Below are 19,389 nucleotides of genomic sequence, written 5' to 3' on the forward strand. Positions count from 1 at the left end.
TATTATATATCAAGATTTCTTAAAGTCATATTGTGAATCACCTTACAAACACTTCACAGTCACAGCACAGAGACCTAATGACATTTATTAGTTAAGTGGACATCGCAGGATGCAACATTTGGTGACGTTCGCGTTCCTCTTAATGTCCTTTAATTAAAGTAATTACGCTTCCTGCGGCCGTCGGGACACTACTTATCTATCCATGACATTTATGTAGGTAGTCGGCAAAATTAATAGTAAATTCTAAGATTTTGAAATTGCTTTTGGGTTTATTCAAAGTCACATTTATGGAACACATCGCTGCTCTGATATAACGGTCACTTGTTTCCCCATTAAACGACCGGTCCTGCAGTGCACTCAGGCCTGAAGTACTTATTCTACATTAAAAATATGTTTTAACATTTGTGTTTAAGGGTTGTTGTGTGTAGTACACACTTAAATAAGATCTATAACACAAAGCGTGAGAACAGTGAAGCTGTCTGCATACTCTGAAGTCCCTTTAATATACATTTAACCACAGTATGGATGATTCCTGGTCTGAGAATGTCCTGAATCATCTCCCTTCCTCAGAAACTCTGACACTCTGAGCTTAGACAGCAGAGAGTGCGATGAGGTCAGTCTGTCAGCTACATGACTCATTTTGCTGCAATCCATCTGCAGAAACGAATCGCACGAAGGTAATAGTATGTCAGCTCATCCTGCACAACAACAACCTACAGCTTCTCTCTCTGTTTGGGAAACTAACAGCAGAGAGGAGAGTTTAAAATGTACTTTCAGACTTTTCGGGAACAAAAACAGCTTTAAATTAATATTCAAATCATCTTAAATGCATTGTTGAATCCTCTTATTGACGCCACAAGTCTACAGCGCCCTCATGTGACCAAATAACGCAATAACAGAAGCAGTCTGTCCAGACAATGTTCACACATAAACACATCGATGTTTATCAAAAGGGAGAGTTTTATCTGATGCATGTACTGGAGATTACAGTCTGAACTGCCAAAGGATTTTTCCATTTGGTCTGTTAACATCCATCAAAGCAGGGCCAGCTTCTCTCTCTCTCTCACACACACACACACACACACACACACTAGTGAGTGTAGTGAAAGGGTCCTGACATCAATCAACACATTTCTAGAGCTTTGACGGATGATGCAGTTTAAAAACAAACTGGTTTCACCTTCATTGACAAGCTGTCAGAACATCAACACACACATCCAAGGCGTATGTCTGCATTTTACTGTTTGTGAACACACACACACACACACGCGCACACACACACACACACACACACACACACACACACACACACACAGGCACGCACGCACTTCAAGTCCACTGATAATCCTAAGTGTGCTCATCAGGCTTTCCGCTTTCGTTTCTGCATTTTCTTTCCAGACAGCGCGCCCTTCTGGGCTCCTCTCACCATACCCTTGAACTGGCCTTGCAGTTTGGCACGTTTCCTGTGAACACACGAAGGATAAAGCTCGTTAGCATCCGACTTTCTCAGAGAAATCAATTCCTTGTTGGAGAGTCTACACGGACAGTGTTGTTAGTACCTGCGGTTGAGCTGGGCCTTCCTCAGAGGGATGTAAGCATAAGGATCATGCTTTCCTTTTTTCTTCACATCTCCTTTTCCTTTCTGAGAGACGTCAGAGGAAAGAACAGACACTCAGAATTATAGTTTCTAGACAACAACTCCTGCAGTGTGTGTGTGTGTGTGTGTGTGTGTGTGTGTGTGTGTGTGTGTCCTGACGAGTCAGACTCACCTTAGACTTGTAGTCACCCCCGATGTCTTCCCTTCCTCCCAGGGGTCTGTGGATACCTGAGCCCCCGGCTGAAGGAAGAAAAACAACATGCTGTTTTATCTAAATCACAGCTCATCATGACAGCCAGAGCCCGTCTGAATGTCTAAAACCTAAAAAGAGGAAGTGACATCCCAAAATCTCACCTATAACCTAAACTTTATGCACAGGCTGATTTTACATTTCACACCTCACTGAAGATGTTGGTTATCAGGCTCACCTTTATATTTTAGTTGGGGTTCAATGTCCATGTCGTCATCAAAGTTGTCGTCTCTGAACTTCCTTTTCTGTGACTTTTTCTGAAAGTGATTAAAAAAAAAAAACAATAATAAATGAAAAATAGTAAGACAAACGGTTGCTAGAGCAACAAGAAAGCTCCACAGTGACTGTGTCACACAGATGAGCACTCACACTCTTGACTCCGGCCTCTTCTAGGATATCTTTCATCTCTCCCTCATCTGTGGGAACAGTAATGGGTTATTGTTCACACATAGAGCACAGAGATGTTTATATGGTGCTTTTATCCAAAGCACAAGGTTTTTGCTGCTCATTCATCCACTCAGGCACACACTCGTGCACAGAGAGTGATGGGGAGCTACAAAACAGCACCGAAGTGTCTCGCCTGAGGACACTGTGACAAGTGGACAGGAGGAGGTGGGAATAATTACAACATTCCTCTTACCTTTGTCTTTTCCATCCTCTTCTTCATCGTCTCTGATGATCAGCCGTCCGTCTGACGTCACCTTGAAGCCGTGCTCAACCTTGCCGCTCTTTTTCATCGCTGGGTTGGTGGCTGAGAAACGACCAAAAGCATGTGAGCGAATACCTCCACGGGGCTTTTTCTGTTAAGAAATCAAAGTCTGGCAGTAGTTGTCTGTTACCTAGCACTCTCTGGGAAACCTTGGGATCCAGGAAGTTGAGTGGGTCATCGGCCTCTCCTTCTTTGAGCCAGGCCCGTCCTTTCTGCTGTTTGCCTGCTTTCTTCGGAGCGTTTCTTGCCTTTCCTTCATCCTCTGACAAATCACTGTCTGAATCTGCAAGGATGTCCTCAATGCTAGAGAGGAGAGGACGCAAGGTTTTAAAGAGGGAAGGTGGGAGAAAATTGGTTTGTGTTTGGGAAAAGTGGTTTACCTTTGGCCATTTGCTTTAGGTGCCTCCGCTTCGGTCTCAGAGTCATCCTGCTGCTCTGCCGCCTGCTTCCGTCTCTTGGTGCGCGCCTCGGCCTTGCGGATGTTTGCAAGCACCTTGTGGTGTTCTGCAGGCAGCATGCTCTTCACCAGCTCAAACCTGGAAATACGGCAGATCATCAGAAACAAACACACACACAGTATATATGATATAACACGTGTCTTTCACTTTATACTCAGAAGAACCAATAACTCCTCATCGGGGATTCATCCGATTGATTTTCTTTGTTTAAATAATGTCTGTTTGTCTGCTACCAGTTAACCAAAAGAATCTTGCTGTAAACACAACTGATTAAAGCCCCGTCCAGGGAGATTATTAGAAGATGTCAGCAATAATAATGTTAGCATACTAATCACAAGCCAACATTAACAAAGCGTTGCTTTGTTGAATAATGGCACCAGCTGTTTGTTGAAACGAACACAGCTGACTCCTGTTAAAACTCTGATTGCTTTGGAATTGAGTTTAGAGCTGAAGATGAGTCGCTTCCACATGTCCACGTCTTTGTGCCATTTTCTTTTATTTTCTACGTCTTCATCACACACAACTACACAGCTTCTGTGTTACTCTGTCACATCCACATCCCAAGACCAACACTAAATGTAATATTTCAGCAATTTCAGTAATGTTGCTTGTAAATTTCCCCGTCGTGGGACTAATAAAGGAATATCTCATCTTAGAAAACCCACACTTACCCAAACTTTCTGATGAATTTAGTGAAGATGTTCTTTAGTTTGGTTCTGAAGTGCCTCCTTACGTCATCTTTGATGTTCGCAATGGCCTCCAACTGAACACAAGAGAGAAATCTGTATTAAATAAGGGCACAGCTACCTCCTCCAGTGGACTCCAGTGTCTCCAGTGTCGATGCCTACCATGACAGTGGCGTGTGATGCCAGCGTCCTGGGGTCCATGATGAAGAGGATGACCTTGATGAAGCCTAATGCGGCTTTGACTATTTCTCTGGTACGAGCCGACAGCAGCAGACACACATTGTACAGCAGCTGCTCCCTGGTTGTCGTCTCGATAGCGTCTGGGAAAGAAAAGGCACCAGACTGAGCCCAGTCCACAGACACAAGCATTCGAAACACCATCAGGAAACAGCTGCAAGCCAGCAGGCCTACCTTTATACTCAAACACTAGTCGAGTTAGCGCTAACACAGTGCAGGTGATCATGGTGACGGAGCCGGTGAGTCCTGTGTACACCAACAGCAAATACTGCTCCATGGCATCTGGATGGCAGACACTCAGTTAGCATTTGAAATCTTCACAATGAGAAACTTGCGTCCACACATACATACAGGGAACACAAGTGTTACCTTTTGGGTTCCCACAGAAGCGGACAAACGCGTTTCCTATTTCCACCAGCAGAGTGTAGGCGTTCTTACGAGCTCCGACGGACACCTCCTTCGTGCATATGATCACCTGAAAGAGAGGGAAACCTCGTGAAAATGAGGAATACCAGTCGTCTCCGCGTTTGTGTGTTTGCCGGCACGTATCCGTACCTCTGGCAGCAGCGCGGCGATGAAGTCTTTGTGTTCTTCACCGAGTCTTTTCACAATGTGGATCAGACACTTCAGTCTTGGCTGAGGACGAGAGAGAGAAAACACAATCAGACGGTGCTCTAAATCAGATATACAATCCATCTCACGTCTTGTTTAGTTTATTTTCCTCTACGCGGTACACAGTCTCACCCTCTTTGCTGGCGAGGAGGCATTTTTAAGGGTCTCCAGCAGGACGACTTTGAGTGTTTCAAGATTGGCGACTACAAACGACTGACACTCGTCTCTCTCTCCTCCGCACATCTCCTCCAGCACTCGGTACGCCTTCTTCTGCATGCCCGGCTCTTTGGTCTGGACACAAATGCACACAACAGACAAAAAAAGTTAGCAGAAATATACTTCGTTTCAATTGCCGTTAAGCACGACGTGCATTCCCTTACCTCCAAATACGGCCTGATCAGCTCAAAGGTCTTAGTCATGGTGACCTCATCCACAAAGGGAGCCATGATAACCACAAGGTCCATCATGGATAACCTGAGAGGGGGAGAAAGCCAGAGGAAAAGAAGCACATTAACAGATGAGTGAGTATACTGATATGTATTCTAAGGCAGACAGACATTTATAGCAGAGTATCCATATTCATGTCCTACCGTGTAAACTCAGTGGTCTCTGCGCTGGTCATCCTGTCTGTGGCTTTTTGCAGGAAAGTACAGGTCATCTGAGGATGAGTGTTTAGTTTAGTGGCACACCAGCATAACAAACATGGCAGCACAGACAGCCAATCAACAAATGCACACAACATGTCACATTAATGGTTTACAACATTATACAATTATGTAAACTAGTGTTTCCCAATCCTGCATGCTTTAGATATCGCCCTGCTCCAACATACCTGATTCACTGCACCACATGAGAACACTGTGCAGCAGAGCTTTGACTGACCTGTATTTCTGTGACAGTCAGGTAGACCTTGATGGTGTCTAGTACAGCCATCCTGTAGGCGCCCGACTCCCCAGCCGCAGGCTGCTGGCTGTAAACGTTGAAAAAAATGGGCAGAAAGTTCTTAGAGAAGCGGCCGACTTCAGCCTTCTCCTCCTCTGTAGGCAAAAAGTACAGGAATTTAGTTTAGAGTGGGAAGAGGCAGTAGGTTTTTTTATGTGTTGTCTCTCTTTGTGAACACGCGTCTTCCTACCAGTGTTGCAGCTCTTGTTGATAATGGTGCGCAGAGCCTGGCACACCGTGAGTCTCAGGTCTGGCCGTTCGTTAATAGCCATGCCAAGTACGCGGGCAATGCCTCTGAAGGACGACAGCAGGTCCATGGGACATGTGCAGAAGCCAGGGAGCATGGTCCAGATCTGAACAAAAAAAAAAAAAAACAGAGCGAGCACTTAACTCCTCATTCCCTGGAACTCTTTTACTCTGAAAACAAGGTCAACGTTGAGTCAGTGTAGAGTTACCTGTAGCTGCAGCGTCTGGTAGACTTTGGCCTCAAGCTTCTGTCCTGCTTGCTCCAACTCCTCAGCTACAACAGAGCCATCAGTTAACACACGTAAAGATGAGGGCGCCTAAGGCTCAAGTGGAGCATCTCACACATGGTTTACCTCTCTGCTTGAGTGTAGAAGCCAGAGGGAGGAAATAAGAAATGAAGAATCCGAGCTGAGTGTTCTTCACATGATCTCGTATGACTGGGACCAGCCAGCTGCGTGGGAACTCCAAGTCATCCCTAATGAAAGGAAAACAACACACAGTCAGTTCGAGCGCCACAACGACAAGAAAACCCCTCCGCAGTGTTTGTGTGTCCGCAGTACGTGCACTTACTCGTAGCCGGTGATGTTGAGAGGCACAGCACCCAGCACGACTTCAGGCCCCATGCTCTCCACAGCTCCTCCTACAGCGAGGTCCAACTCACCACTGAAGGGGAAGTGAGGAGTGCAGCGCAGGTCTGCCAGAGACTGCAGGGACTGTCCAGGACACATCACACACAGACAGACTCAGGCAAACGTTTCTCTTTCTTCACTCGCATAGTGGTCAACAAAGCTTCCCGTCTGTACCTTGGTCATGATGGGGTGAGCTCGTTTCCCTGCAACTCGATAGAAGCAACCCAGGATCTGCAGCACAAAGGGCCAGGAGGCGTGGAAGCGATAGGACAATCCTTCCTCTACGATGCTGAGAATCACACACACACACACACACACACACACACACACAGTCACGTTACCACAGTTGCCATGATGAGCATTTACATGTAGTCTCTGCGACAGACTGAGACTAGCTCTGCAAACAGTTCGGGAACTTACCGAAACATTTTGCAGACATAAGACGGGTTCCCTGAAGAGGCTGTGGCAGAGATCGTGCCCATTTCCTCCACGTGAGGGGCAACACATTCAGTCAACAAAGTCTGAAACAGATTAAAATGAATACGTCCTCAATTAGCACCCTGCGTACACTGTAAAGCCTTTACAGGGTGCATGGGAACGCATCTTTAAAGATTCCATTACAATCCAAAAAATACCCTCTACTCAGTGTAGATGTGCTGGAGATCATTTATTTACCTTTAGTGTGTTGGTGGCGGCAGAAACCACCTGCGTGTGAGGCGACAACAGGCAGGATATGGCTGCAGAGAAGAGGCGAGGGAGGTGACCCAAACTCAGAGAACTCTGCAAACTAGACAAAGACAAACAGACTGATTACTAATCTGACCAGAGACACATGTAATGGAAAGATTACAAGAAAGGATTTGCTGTCGTGAGAACACAGTTTACCATGACAAGTGAACGTGTGCTTTCTCCATGACGGCGAGCCAGGCCAGCAGAGGCTGCAGGTCGTTCTCACTGGGCAGGTAGTCATACAGAGCCTGAGGACGAGAACCGGCCCGTTAGCACTCACACCACTCTCTGCATCGTGACTGTGGTGCTTGTGATCAGTTTGTGTCCTCTCACCGTGATGATCTGCGCGTTGAGTTCCGGCGAGAGGGTTGAAGCATTTGGTTTCCCGCCGAAGAGCTTATGAAAAGCCTGCATGGCGCCTGCCGTCACCAGCTGCAGCCGGAAAACACAGTAGCAGTACGTTTTACAATCCGCGTAGGTGAATGAAGGATATCAGGCTGCACCTACGAGTGATTCTGTGCTCTCACCACATGGCTGAGTGTCATCACTCGCAGCAGAGTCTCACAACAGGACTTGACGGCTCCCAGAGGAAACGTGCCCATCAACTCCTTTAGGAGACCCAGCACGTGAAGTGTGGTGGTGTCCTCTTTGCTGCCTGAGGAGGAAAGAAAGAAACAGACATAAACTACGACTTCCTGGACCACAGAATAACAAGCTATTGTCGTAATCGTAATAAGTCCATATTGATTCTGTACCGATGACCGTGTTGTCTCACCTCCTGCCTGCTCCATTTCCTTGATGCAGAACTTGGCTGTGGTGACGGCAGCAGGGTGATGGGTCGGGGCATTATCTGTAAACAGGAAGTCGCTACCTCGGAGAATGGAGCAGACGCCCTGCTGAGCTGCTTTACGGACCTGAGAGGGAAAAAGGGGACATAAAATCAAAAAGTACAAGCGTATATGATTGTTGCATCTTATCTGGGGGTGAATTCAACGCGTGATGCTTCAGAGGAAGCTAACAGCAGACGGACCTTTGGCTTGCTGTGCACTGTGAAGCTCAGAAGGCCGTGGTAAGCCTGAAGAGTAGTCGGGTAAGTCCAGACAGACACGTCCTGCTTCCTCAACAGAGTAGCCAGGCACGACAGGATCTGCAGGGGCAAAGATGACCGAATCAAATCTTCGCTGTGGTCTTCAGCGATGAAAAGACACAAACGCGTGCAGAGACGGTCCACTCACCCATCTAAGAGCCGAGGCGGCCTCAGACGTGGCCTGTTTGGACATGACGTCCATCAGAGCCTTGGTGGTGTCTGAGAACTTAGACACGAGCACGGGAGCAGGGACCCTAAGAGGCACAACACAGCCGTCAGAGGAGAAACAAGTCAAGTGATATCTAATTGGCCTCGACATAGCTGGAAGTTAAAGTCCAACCGTTTCATGACGAGGTTGAGGAGGTACGCCACCGCAGCCTGCGACTCTGCTGAATCCACAACCTCCAGGGTGGTCATCTACACAAAGCAGAGACTCACAGGTTCACTGTCACTGTCACAAGTCATTATCTAATTACTAAGAGAGCCTTTAAAAAGGCAGCACTCACCAAAGCAGCAAAATACTCTGTTTCCGTCTCCTTCCCTCCTTGACCCCGGATCACCTCAGTAACAGCTGCCAACACTGCGCAGATCTGTGAGGAACGTCAGGCGACAAAGTTACGGCTTCAGGGAAACTCAGCGTCTTTCCCTCTTTACCGACCGACCGACCCTCCGTGCGATGCCTACCTCTTTGTGAGCAGCTGAGTTGGACTCCCAGTAGCGCTGCACCTTTCTGAAGGTCAGGTTGGAGCAGTCCGACAGGCCGCTCAGGAAGGTACCCGAGGTCCTCTGTGACAGCTCCTCGTCCGGCTCCTCTTCCATACAGGCATCTTTACGGCCGCCTGCGCGGAGCTCCAGCGGACCTGTCTGCAGATCATTGTGCAGCTTGAGAGCATCAACTGTCAGATCACTCTTTCCTGCGGAGAGGGAAACAGACGGGAGGCACTCCTTTAAACGAGGCTGACAAAGTGAAGCTATAACAGACAGGGTTTCTACAGTCAGATACAAGAATGAGGAGCTTTTGTTTGGTCCGATTCAAAGAATTTACCATAGCTGCATCATGACTACGGTCAACTACAGTTTGGGCATAAACATGGATGCATAAATGACAACTACAGCGCTGCCTTTAGATATCTACACAGAGATGCTTTGTTTCTTGTTTCGGCTCTAAACGGCTCACATGAAACAATTTACTGCTGGATGCTGCCTTGCAGCTTTAAGGGTGCATCATGGGTGTATTCCTGGATGATCAACGGTGGAATCAAACACTTTTTCTTAAGACAACACAGTCGAACAGTGATTGTAAACCAAAAAGCCGAAGTAAGCAAGAAGTTTTTAGGTCTGCATGTCACCTTGATCCAACTACACACGAGGATTAGACTGAAACCCTCCAAACATGGATGAAGTGAAGCTTGGTGCAGAACATCAGCAGGTGTCTGGTGATGTCTACAGGTTATATACTTCCCATGATCAATGAATAATTGATAGGATAATCAGGGCTATAGTTTCCCAGTGTGTGTGGATGTAAACACCCTCAAATTACATCATAAAGTCCAAAATTAAGAATAACATTACATGTATTTAAGACCTAATGTGCTGGAGCACAGAGCAAACATTAAACTTTTTATACTGTTATTGTTAAGACAGTCTCTATTTCAGGGTGTTGGCTTTGGGAAATCAGCAACAATCAATACATCATAATAATAATAATGAGATCTAAATAGATATTAACAGTGTGTCTCTTTGGCCCACAGAGACACAAACACACTGTGGTTATCATTAAGATCGTTGACTAAACTCACTGACGAGTTATTTCAGCTCACAAAAGGATAAAAGTGAAGTGACAACCTTCCTAGATTACCAGATTAATGTTAGTCTAGATTACTGACATTAACACACGCTGTTATCTTGGGCTGTTTCGTGTTAAATGGCTGACTGCAGCTGCTGTTAGCACTAGCCACAGACCCACGTGTAAGGGGAGGCTCACCGGAGGGTCGGCTGAAGAAGCGGCTCTTAGCGGCCTGTCGAAACCGGCTGGTCTGCGGGTTGGAGTCGCTGCTGTGTCCTTTCTTCCACCGCTTCAGTTTGGACCCGGTCCCGGACCGGAGCTTCCCCGATTTGACCATTTTTCTTTCGGGGTTGAAAATAATCAGCAACTTCTCCGTGCGGCTCCAGATGACTCTGTCGCACGCGGATGACGTCAGGGGCGCAGTCACGTGTCTGACCAGTAGAGGGCGCAGCTCAGCAATAAACAGCACAGAGAGGAAGGATGATCAATGGACCTATTACCTAATACCTATTGGTATTGATCAGTCAAACACATATTATTTTACCGCTATTCTGCTCCTTTATATTTATTAAATATAATGTGCTCATTTTATCACCATTCCTCAGAATCAGAACCAGATTTATATATATTTATATATAAGTTTGTTATTTATATACACTCTATACACACATATTTAACTTTGGCAAAACAAAAACATTAATGCAATGTGAATATGTGAATATATATATAAAATAATAGATGTAAAAACTATGACAGAGTGTGAAAAGACAGTAGTGCAAAGATGCTGGAATAGATATGGAATTGTTATGTATATTCCTGTTTATGTGCCATAATCTTTGTTCTGATTATTGACATTTAGGACAGTGATTTTCTGACCATGGCTTGCGACCCCTCATCACCACCCACGGCTTATACTGTGGTCGTGAGCAATTTGAGATTGTAGAATTTGAAGGATTTTCAGAGGCCTGAGGAGATGTTAGTAGCCATCGTTTCACTAGAAAAAGAAAAAGTGACTTACCTTGTGAGCTCCTACGACCCTGACTAACTGCTTTAGGATTACTTAGGAGTCAGGAAAGCGGAGAATGCCTTCAAATTGACAATGTTTATTGATAAGTTATTCAAGTACAGTGGCCATCATATCGTACATCAGACTATAGTATCTTGTTTGGAGTGATGAAATAAAAAACAGATCTAGCCATCTCTTCCCGTCTTTCAGAAAGGAGCCTTCTTTACGTTCCAGTTCTTTATGATTAATATACAGTTGTGAAGTGAAAATGTAGTGTGCACATAGTTACACGACCAAACACCACATATGGAAACTGATATTTACATTTCCTCTACAGTTTTCTGCCACCCTTTATCTATCTCTGAAAATGCGTGACAGAAATCTTTAAAAAAAAAAAAAAAAAGAAGAAAAAACAGAGAATAATGGGTTTTCCTTTTTTCGGATCCAGGCGGTGAACCATATCCAGTTTATCAATAAACAGACACGACAAAGGAAGGGGAACCAGTGTAAACAATAGAGCTGTGACTTGATGTCCACACAGACAGACAGACAGACAGACAGACACTGGGATGTACATCTTAGGACTCTACTTTTTAACCTAAAGTGTGTCAGTGCTTTTCAATATTCTTATTTTGTTTGGAAAAAGGAAAAAATACAAAAAGGAGCAATATAAAAGCAATAATTTCTTATATAAAAATGTACAGAAAATTCCATTGCATGACTTCAAGCCCTACTCCTATTCCTGCATCCCTCTCTGGCACATCCTTTGTATTTTCTTCACTTGGTGGCCCTCCGGCTCACTCCTCAGTTAGCTATAACCGGAGGGTTGATATTGACTATCACTTGGACGACAAAGTCCTTCTGAATCTTGGCGTCTTGCAGACGAGTCTTGTCGGTCAGGAGCTTCCCGGAGAAGAACCACCTCTGGCGGGTCACATCAATTTCCTCCGTTTCTTCCAACTGTTTCTTCAGCTCAGCGATGGAGTCCGCCATGCTGGCTGTCAGACGCACATCCTTACCTAAGAAAACCACGAGGCATAAATAGAGTTGACACAGATTTTCTCGACAAGCTGTGAGACGATGAAAAGCTATGAATTATAAATCAGTCTCCAGCCTGGATGAGTCAAGATGTGATGAAATGCTGAACGCATGAGGGAAAAATACATCATAATATACATATGTTATAGGTCACACTGAGTGTTTCTCACCTGTTGACAATCGCACCCGCAGCTGGAACTCTTGTCTGCACGGAGGAGGTTGAGCTTGTTTTTGTGTGGACTCAGAGACTTTGCTCTCACTGGACGTTTCAGAGATGAGGTTGACAGGCGGGACTAAAGTGTAGGCTGGGAGCTGATAGCGGTTCCCCAGTTCGTCATAACTCTCCGTGAGAGAGCCTGCAGAGGGCAGAAACAGCCTGCATTGACAACCGGTCTCCAAAAACCAGTAACTTTAAACCTTGATACATAAACTCTTCTCTGTCAGTAAAGCAGGGGGAGTGTGAGGCATTCACATTTACATTATATCTACTTACACCAACAACAGCAGTGTCCTTGAACTACTGTAAAAGTTAAAAGCCAAACCCCTCCTGCGTGAGAGCAGATAAATATGTGCAATCATAGTATTTTTTTTTCCATCTAACTGTGTCATGGCTTCCTGTGCACCAACCCATTCACAGTGGTCACGCAGCACTGCGACTATTATGTAACTATTAGCAGCAGTAATCTCTGAACAACTGATGCATGGGATCCTGCAAACTGTCCTTTGACATTTTGAGAATTATTACAGTGAGATATGCATTTGTGCTGGACGTTCCAGGACATTTACAGCTTACAATTGATAGCTGGATGGTGTGTGTGTGTGTGTGTGTGTGTGTGTGTGCCCATGGGTGATGTCATACCGTGTGGCAGAGTAATGCAGGCTCCATCCACTATAGCCTGTGCTAGCTCCAGGTCATTGCACTCTGCAGCCAGGGCTGCTGCTCTGAGTGCGTCCCAGATCTCCTTCCGTCCGTCAAAGGCCGGAGCCGTATCCCAAAACTCATCCCTCTTACTCCTCAGCTGGCCCTCTGTCATCGGGTACTCGCTCTTCCACTTTGGACGCTCCTTCTTGAGGGGCTCATTGCGTCCTGTAAGATAAAAAGAAGAAGGCAGTGGTCAGTTTGATGAAAAGTCCTGATGATCTGCGACCCAACAAACAAACAACCTTCAGTTTTTAAAAGGTGACACGAGCTACGTTTAACTTTGTTGTTTAACATTTATCCTAATGACATTATGGCCGCAGCTAAAACAGCTAAAATGGATTATAGGGCAGTGAAACCAAGTATCTGGCAGTGAAGCTCTGAGAGACTTGTTTACTATGTAGACGGGCGGCTCAGGTCACAACTGCGGTAAAAATAGCTGAGCTCTTTGCTCTTACCTCAGGTACGCGTGCGTGTCAAGAAATACTATTGTGTAATTCAAACGGTCTTCTAACGCTCACTGAAACGTTTATGAGCAGAAAAATAAGCATCTCCCAACATAATATGTGATAGAATCTATGGAAGATACACTAAAGAAGCTAAACACGTCACTTGTACTGTTTTAAAGGCTTTTGTGCATGTGAACACCAGCGAGGTCAGATGAGGAGAAAAAGGGTCGTCTTGCAGCTGAAGATAAAGATAAAAAAAACAACCTTTGAGGGGGCTCAACGTGCATCTGTGATATTCCTCACTGTTATATTTACTATACAGACTATGTCAATCCTACCAAGTACTACTATGCATGTAACTGGACTTCATCAGAACTCCTGCAGGAGTTCCCACGCTGTCATGTGAGGTAAATCCACTGTACCAGTATACCAAGAAAGTCAGTTTGATTCGGAGGAAAACCAAAGTGATTATTTATAGTGTTGTGGATTACTGAGTGGCTAGTAACGCATACATGAGCACTGACATGCACTCACACACACACACACACACACACAAGCACACACCAGTGGATTATAGGCAGTAATCAGGTTCCACATAACAGGATTTATCTGCCTCTGTCCCATAGGGCACTGGTCGGAGAGATGAGCACTCTTCGGCCAATGAAATCTGGCAAAAACACTCAGGGGCTAAGACAAGTCTAAAACAACAAGCACATGGAAATACAAACGCAAAGCTCCTAGAAATCAATCATCACATCACTTCTGTCAAATATGTGCGCTTACATCTGATGCTAAATGTTTCAGAACAAGAATAAATGCATATGTTTGCTTGCTAAGTTGAGCGTGAGGTTTCGTCATCATGTATCATGCACAGATTTGTTCTGTGCCGTTAACAATGCAAAACACTGCATGATTACAAATGTGACGCCATGAACTTGAGAGGTGAGTTTCAGGTCGGCAGTTTGGATTCGTGGAAGGTGTACTTTTTGCATAACATGTAATAAAACATGTAATAAAACATGTAATAAAATGCCACATTAAATATCAAATCAACTTTGAAGAACGTAACTATAATAAATTGTACTCTATCTCCGTGTCTGTGACATTACCATGTTAAAGAACATTCTACTCTTTTTATTTCTCTCGCACACATTTAGGCTTTCAGCCTCCATGTCTGCTGTTGTTATTGTGGACTGGCAGCTGCAAAGTTGCAAAGGAGAGCATTAAAATACCAGCCAAACAAATATTTTATCATATTGTGGTCGTCTGGGATCCTCACAAGAAAGCAGGCCGGCACAGAAGGTACACCGAGTCGCTCTTAATTCAAGATGTATGCACATAACAGCTTGAGAGTAAAATTATTATCAAGACTGAGTATCTCTGAAACACATTCAGAGACGGTGACAGAGTCCAAAACCTGCTCTTCAGTTTCAGTTCAGGGGGCTTCGTGCTTAGCAGAATGAGGAGGGACGTGCTCAGTAATGACAACCTGCATTATATGAAGTATGTTTTCTAAGTCGGCGAGCCTGATTGTTTGTGTTCAGAGAGATCATCTCTGACAGCACGTCCTCAGCTGTGAGCCTCGCTAGCTGGAATCTAAGCTTAGAAATTTCAGATGAAGTCAGTGGATTTTTTTTTTTTTTTCCTTGAGCCTAAACATTCCTGCTATTTTCATTCCTGGCTTTTTTTTTACCAAAAAGGGAAGCGATGTAGTTTACGCCATGTAAATTTGGCTCTTGTTATTCCTGCACCATTTCTATGTGGTATCTTACTAATTACTATTTAGTTTTAGTATTTCCGTGTTCAGCTTGGTGCATATAAACAGCACTGATGACCACAAATAAGCTTAGAAACGTAAAATATTAACATTAACTCAACAACATCAGCATCTTGGTGTCAGTGTTACTCTCTTGGTGTCAGTGTTACTCTCTTGGTGTCAGTGTTACTCTCCGTGAAGAAATGCACTTCGGTAAGAGGCAGTAATGTGGATGTTGGATGTTGAATATGGATGTTGTGACCATGTGTAGCCATTCTCCTTATTGTTGCTTTAATATTTTCCTGCACAGTGTTCACTGTCTGCTGCACAAAGGTACGAGGGAATCTAAAAACCGTAACACAATAACAGCATTAGCAGCACAGACAACCTTGAACTCAAAATACTCAAAATCCCCTTCAGACAAATTACGGCACGACACAGTGAGCACTTCTTTCATCCCACACAGAAATCTGTACTTACTTTTCAGCAAGATCCTGAAGGGTGTGTTTGGAGCGTGATAGTAGCTGTATTCCCTGGAGTTTGGTACTCCCATAGCTGTTCTTTGCCTGTGGTTTGACGTGAGTCAGTTTAAAGTCCACACTAATGAGCTCCTGACAGCGACCCTGAGGTAGAGTCCAACCAACACACACTGCGACAGCTGACGAGAAACAACCACCTGATCTAGTTTTCCACGATTCCCCACACTTCCCCAGTTGCTTCAGATTGACTAAATCCCCTCCGCTTGTGTGTCTTCTAATAAAAAACACTTCACAACCCCAAAATACCACAGGATCAGTTCATGGAAAGAGGTTCAATATGTGCAGAGTAGTTTGAGTGTCCTATCCAGAGAGTAGCTGCTATACGCGAGAGGCCTAATCCTATCAGCTCTATTTAGGAGCAGGATAGAAATACCCAAAGGCAACATGCTAAACCTATTAACAGAAAATAAACCCCTGCCAGACTGTCACAGTCTGCGTGGAGGAGAAGCTATTGCACTTCTGTGAACTGCCACCAACAGGTGCTCGTCTTTCTTCACCTCTGCTATTTATATGAATGAGCACAAATCCGTCTCTTTCAACAACCGCAGTCGATTACAGAGGCCGCCTGCGTTTGCGTCTCTCAAACGGTAGAAAATCTGAGCCCATGAACATGATCTCATATCTGTCACGCAGGTAAATGATCTCTTCCTGCATGGAAATATAACTTGCACCGAGTCGACATGAGGCAAACCATGCACGAAGTAGGTCAAACTTGGATATGAAGACTCTCTGCGAGGGCTTCAGCTGCTGCTCGATACATAATGCATGACAATCTATCTGAGTACATATCCGCTCCTCCTCAAGGAGTGGATTGACCTGTGTCTGTGTAAAACACTGCACTGTTGGGGCAGGTCCTCAGCACAGATTAAACACATGACTAAGCCGTCAGACCTGAAACATTTAACACCTGAGACGGTAAGCTTTCAGACTGAGAAAGACGTCCACGCAACAGGCCTTGGACTCCAGCGCCACCCTGCACGTTATCATAAATATATGACTTGTTAAGGGTTCATCTGGCTGACGCTCAATGTGCATGCAGCCCTTTGCACCTTCTGTGCAAAGTGTAGTACCAAGATAAGATAAGATAGTCCTGTATTCGTCCCACGATGGGGACATGTACAATGTTACAGCAGACACGAGGTCATATATAGAACGATATGTACATCTACAGTAGAGGAAGTATGAGTGGGAGATAATATAAAGTATTGGCGAGGTAAAGAGATGAATAAATATATTCCAGTGCTGTTAGTGTCCGTTTTGGTGCAGTGTGGTCTACTGGGAGCAGTGCTGGCTGTAGATATATGGACTATATATATATATGTACATGTAGACTGACAATGTGTCCTGATGTAATTAACTGTCAGTGTAACACTTCATCACAGAAGCAACTTCCCCTTAGAAAATAATAATAATCTAATCTAAAGTGTTGGTGTTTGATCTTTGATGTTACAGACTATGAAGCTCTCATACTCAGGCCAACATTTCCAGCTTTAATCTCACTTGGAACAACAGTGTGTGTAAAAATAAAGGCATAGAAACTGTAGTGTTCCCAGTTTCTGGTTTAAGGACATCTTTTGTGTTGCACTTCTGTTTGTGCAGCAGTGTGTGTGTGTGTGTGTGTGTGTGTGTGTGTGTGTGTTTTATAATGCATTCACTAAACTAGGTGCTTATTTCAGCACCTGGGAGGCTGCAGTTGGTGCGTTAAAGCTTCTTACCTCCACGTTTTTTGCTCCTTGTCGAGCTTCGGGCACTCCCTTGTCCGTCCACCCCGCTCCTCCCCACACAGCCTCCCATCACCGTCCCTACAGAGCACAGGAGGGGGAGAAATCATCCGTCTGTCTGCACATGTGGGAACATGCTCATGTGTGAACGCTCGGACGTGCAAATGTGGTGATGTCGGGTGAGGAGACGGTTAGTGATGATATCAAATTGGGTGCCTTATGTGGAAAGCATCATCGGGGTGTAATGACAGCTCAGCACTCCTTGTTCCTGTGAGGTCAGACAAGCGGCGATGTTTATGTCACGTGTACCGCCAGCTGACAGGGACACGCGCCTCAAGCTCATGCCAACGTCACTGTTATTTTCTATATTCACATATTTTAAAAAAATAAAATAAAATGTGTTCATGCACTCTTCTGATCATCTCTTATGGTCATTTACAGTAAGTGCTTCCGATGGGATTTGGATAATTTGCAGTGTTGCAATGCATTTTGCAATATTAAACAAAAGAAACAAATAAAGAAACAAAATAAAGATGTGATTATTGTTGCCTACCCGAAATCCAGTCTGCTAAATTATGCATTCGTCTGCAGCTTGCTTGCCACATCCGAACTTGCTGTCAAGTGAAGTTATCAGCGGATCCTGATGCGACGCTCAGCAGAAGAAGCGAGTCAGCGGGTTGGACGGATCCGAGCTGCGGGGCAGAGTGTCCGGGGGCAGCCTGGCGACCGGTGCGGCCCTGCACAGCCTCCGGGAAATAATCTGCTCCGGAAAGACTGCAATCAATACCCGTATTCCCCCCGAATCATAGTGAACGGGGCACAGACGCACAAGCAGTTTGCGCTGATCTAGAATTAAATCCCTATCAGCACGCACGCATGCGCAGTTTGGATAAATTCGCCTGTCGTGCGTCAAGATCCCCAGAATAAGATCAGAAACTGTGAAGTAACCACAGGCTGCACAGAGGTAACCCCTCCACAATAATAGTGACGCATTGAGATAATTGACCGTTTACCAACAAGCAGAATTGTTAAATAAAGACAATTAAAATCAATTTTGTGGAAAAATAAATTCCTTAGTAAGCATTTTAGTTTGAAATGTAAGGCGGAAATATATTTTTTTATTATAATAATACTGGTTATAAGTGTTTCTCCACAGCCAAATTGTACTGTAGCCTTTTAAAAAATAAACTATGGCATTTGCAATAAAACACACACACACCAAGAGTTTAATTAGTGTAACTTTAAAATTAAAGTGTTGATTGTGCCTCCTCCAATAAAACCCCAATTCTGAGTCAGTTTCACAGTTTCATTAGAGAGGAAACAGACTCATAAATAGACTCAAAAACTAGCAATATGTTGGATTAGTTTTGTATCTTCTCTTAATCAAATTAGCTATCAAGTTTAAATGTATATTGGATTATGATGTATCTCAGTCTGATAACAAGATAATCCCATCCAATTTAATCTTGGCACAAAAATGTCGTTAACAGTCTGCAGCCTGTTTGTTCACACCTCTGAGAATAAATAACTTCAGTCTTCCACACTGACTGACTGAGAGTCCTGAAGTGTGATGTGGTGGAATAATTCTTTATGAAGCCAAACGTCCAAAGCATAAAAGAAAAACGTACTTAAAAATGAGTCACTCTGGCCTTTGTGTGTGTGTGTATATAAGGTTGTTACCATCTTGGAATAAGAGCACATGCTGAAGGTATGGTAAGGTAATCTATAACACGTTCAGTGAATGGCTGAACCACCTTTATCAGATGGCAACAGAGTCGTGAAAATCAAAATAGTGGAGTGTAACACGCCAACAGGAAGCCAAACAACAAGTCAAGCAGAAGAAATAAATGAGTAATATGCAGCTTTAATGTTACTGTTGAAATGATGCTGTTTCCTAATTATTAGAATTGATGATGGTTTTTAAAAAAATGCAGGATTCATTTGCGTTTTTTTTGGCCAATTATCATTATTATTATCAATTATTGGTACCATC

General features: G+C 44.4%; 2 protein-coding genes across 3 annotated transcripts; both read right to left on the minus strand.

The window, feature by feature from the left end:
• Positions 1-920: 920 nt before the first annotated feature.
• rrp12 (ribosomal RNA processing 12 homolog) lies at positions 921-10,347 on the minus strand. The gene is made up of 34 exons (XM_070840518.1): positions 10,167-10,347; positions 8,867-9,096; positions 8,689-8,772; positions 8,523-8,599; positions 8,331-8,436; positions 8,126-8,242; positions 7,871-8,009; positions 7,623-7,750; positions 7,429-7,527; positions 7,252-7,343; positions 7,042-7,153; positions 6,787-6,887; positions 6,541-6,655; positions 6,308-6,450; positions 6,091-6,212; positions 5,947-6,011; positions 5,682-5,844; positions 5,432-5,586; positions 5,140-5,207; positions 4,930-5,023; positions 4,682-4,840; positions 4,493-4,573; positions 4,307-4,412; positions 4,112-4,219; positions 3,863-4,020; positions 3,686-3,777; positions 2,937-3,092; positions 2,687-2,859; positions 2,488-2,598; positions 2,217-2,263; positions 2,026-2,104; positions 1,770-1,837; positions 1,560-1,642; positions 921-1,463 (listed from the first exon to the last, which is right to left on the minus strand). The coding sequence occupies exons 1-34, from the start codon at positions 10,303-10,305 to the stop codon at positions 1,361-1,363; spliced, it is 3,873 nt and encodes a 1,290-aa protein (XP_070696619.1). The 5' UTR covers positions 10,306-10,347; the 3' UTR covers positions 921-1,360.
• A 1,417-nt stretch (positions 10,348-11,764) lies between these two features.
• Positions 11,765-18,224, minus strand: ubtd1a (ubiquitin domain containing 1a). Of its 2 annotated transcripts, XM_070840987.1 has the most exons (5): positions 17,950-18,224; positions 17,391-17,477; positions 12,872-13,099; positions 12,183-12,368; positions 11,765-11,993 (listed from the first exon to the last, which is right to left on the minus strand). In XM_070840987.1, exons 1-5 carry the CDS (start codon positions 17,999-18,001, stop codon positions 11,779-11,781), a joined length of 768 nt encoding a protein of 255 aa, XP_070697088.1. In that variant the 5' UTR covers positions 18,002-18,224; the 3' UTR covers positions 11,765-11,778. The 2 variants fall into 2 exon arrangements, with proteins under 2 accessions (XP_070697088.1, XP_070697090.1); XM_070840989.1 differs by lacking the exons at positions 17,391-17,477; positions 17,950-18,224 and adding an exon at positions 15,617-15,855.
• Positions 18,225-19,389: the final 1,165 nt, after the last annotated feature.

This window comes from Pempheris klunzingeri, chromosome 12, assembly GCF_042242105.1.
Source record: "Pempheris klunzingeri isolate RE-2024b chromosome 12, fPemKlu1.hap1, whole genome shotgun sequence".
Lineage (NCBI taxonomy): Eukaryota > Metazoa > Chordata > Actinopteri > Acropomatiformes > Pempheridae > Pempheris > Pempheris klunzingeri.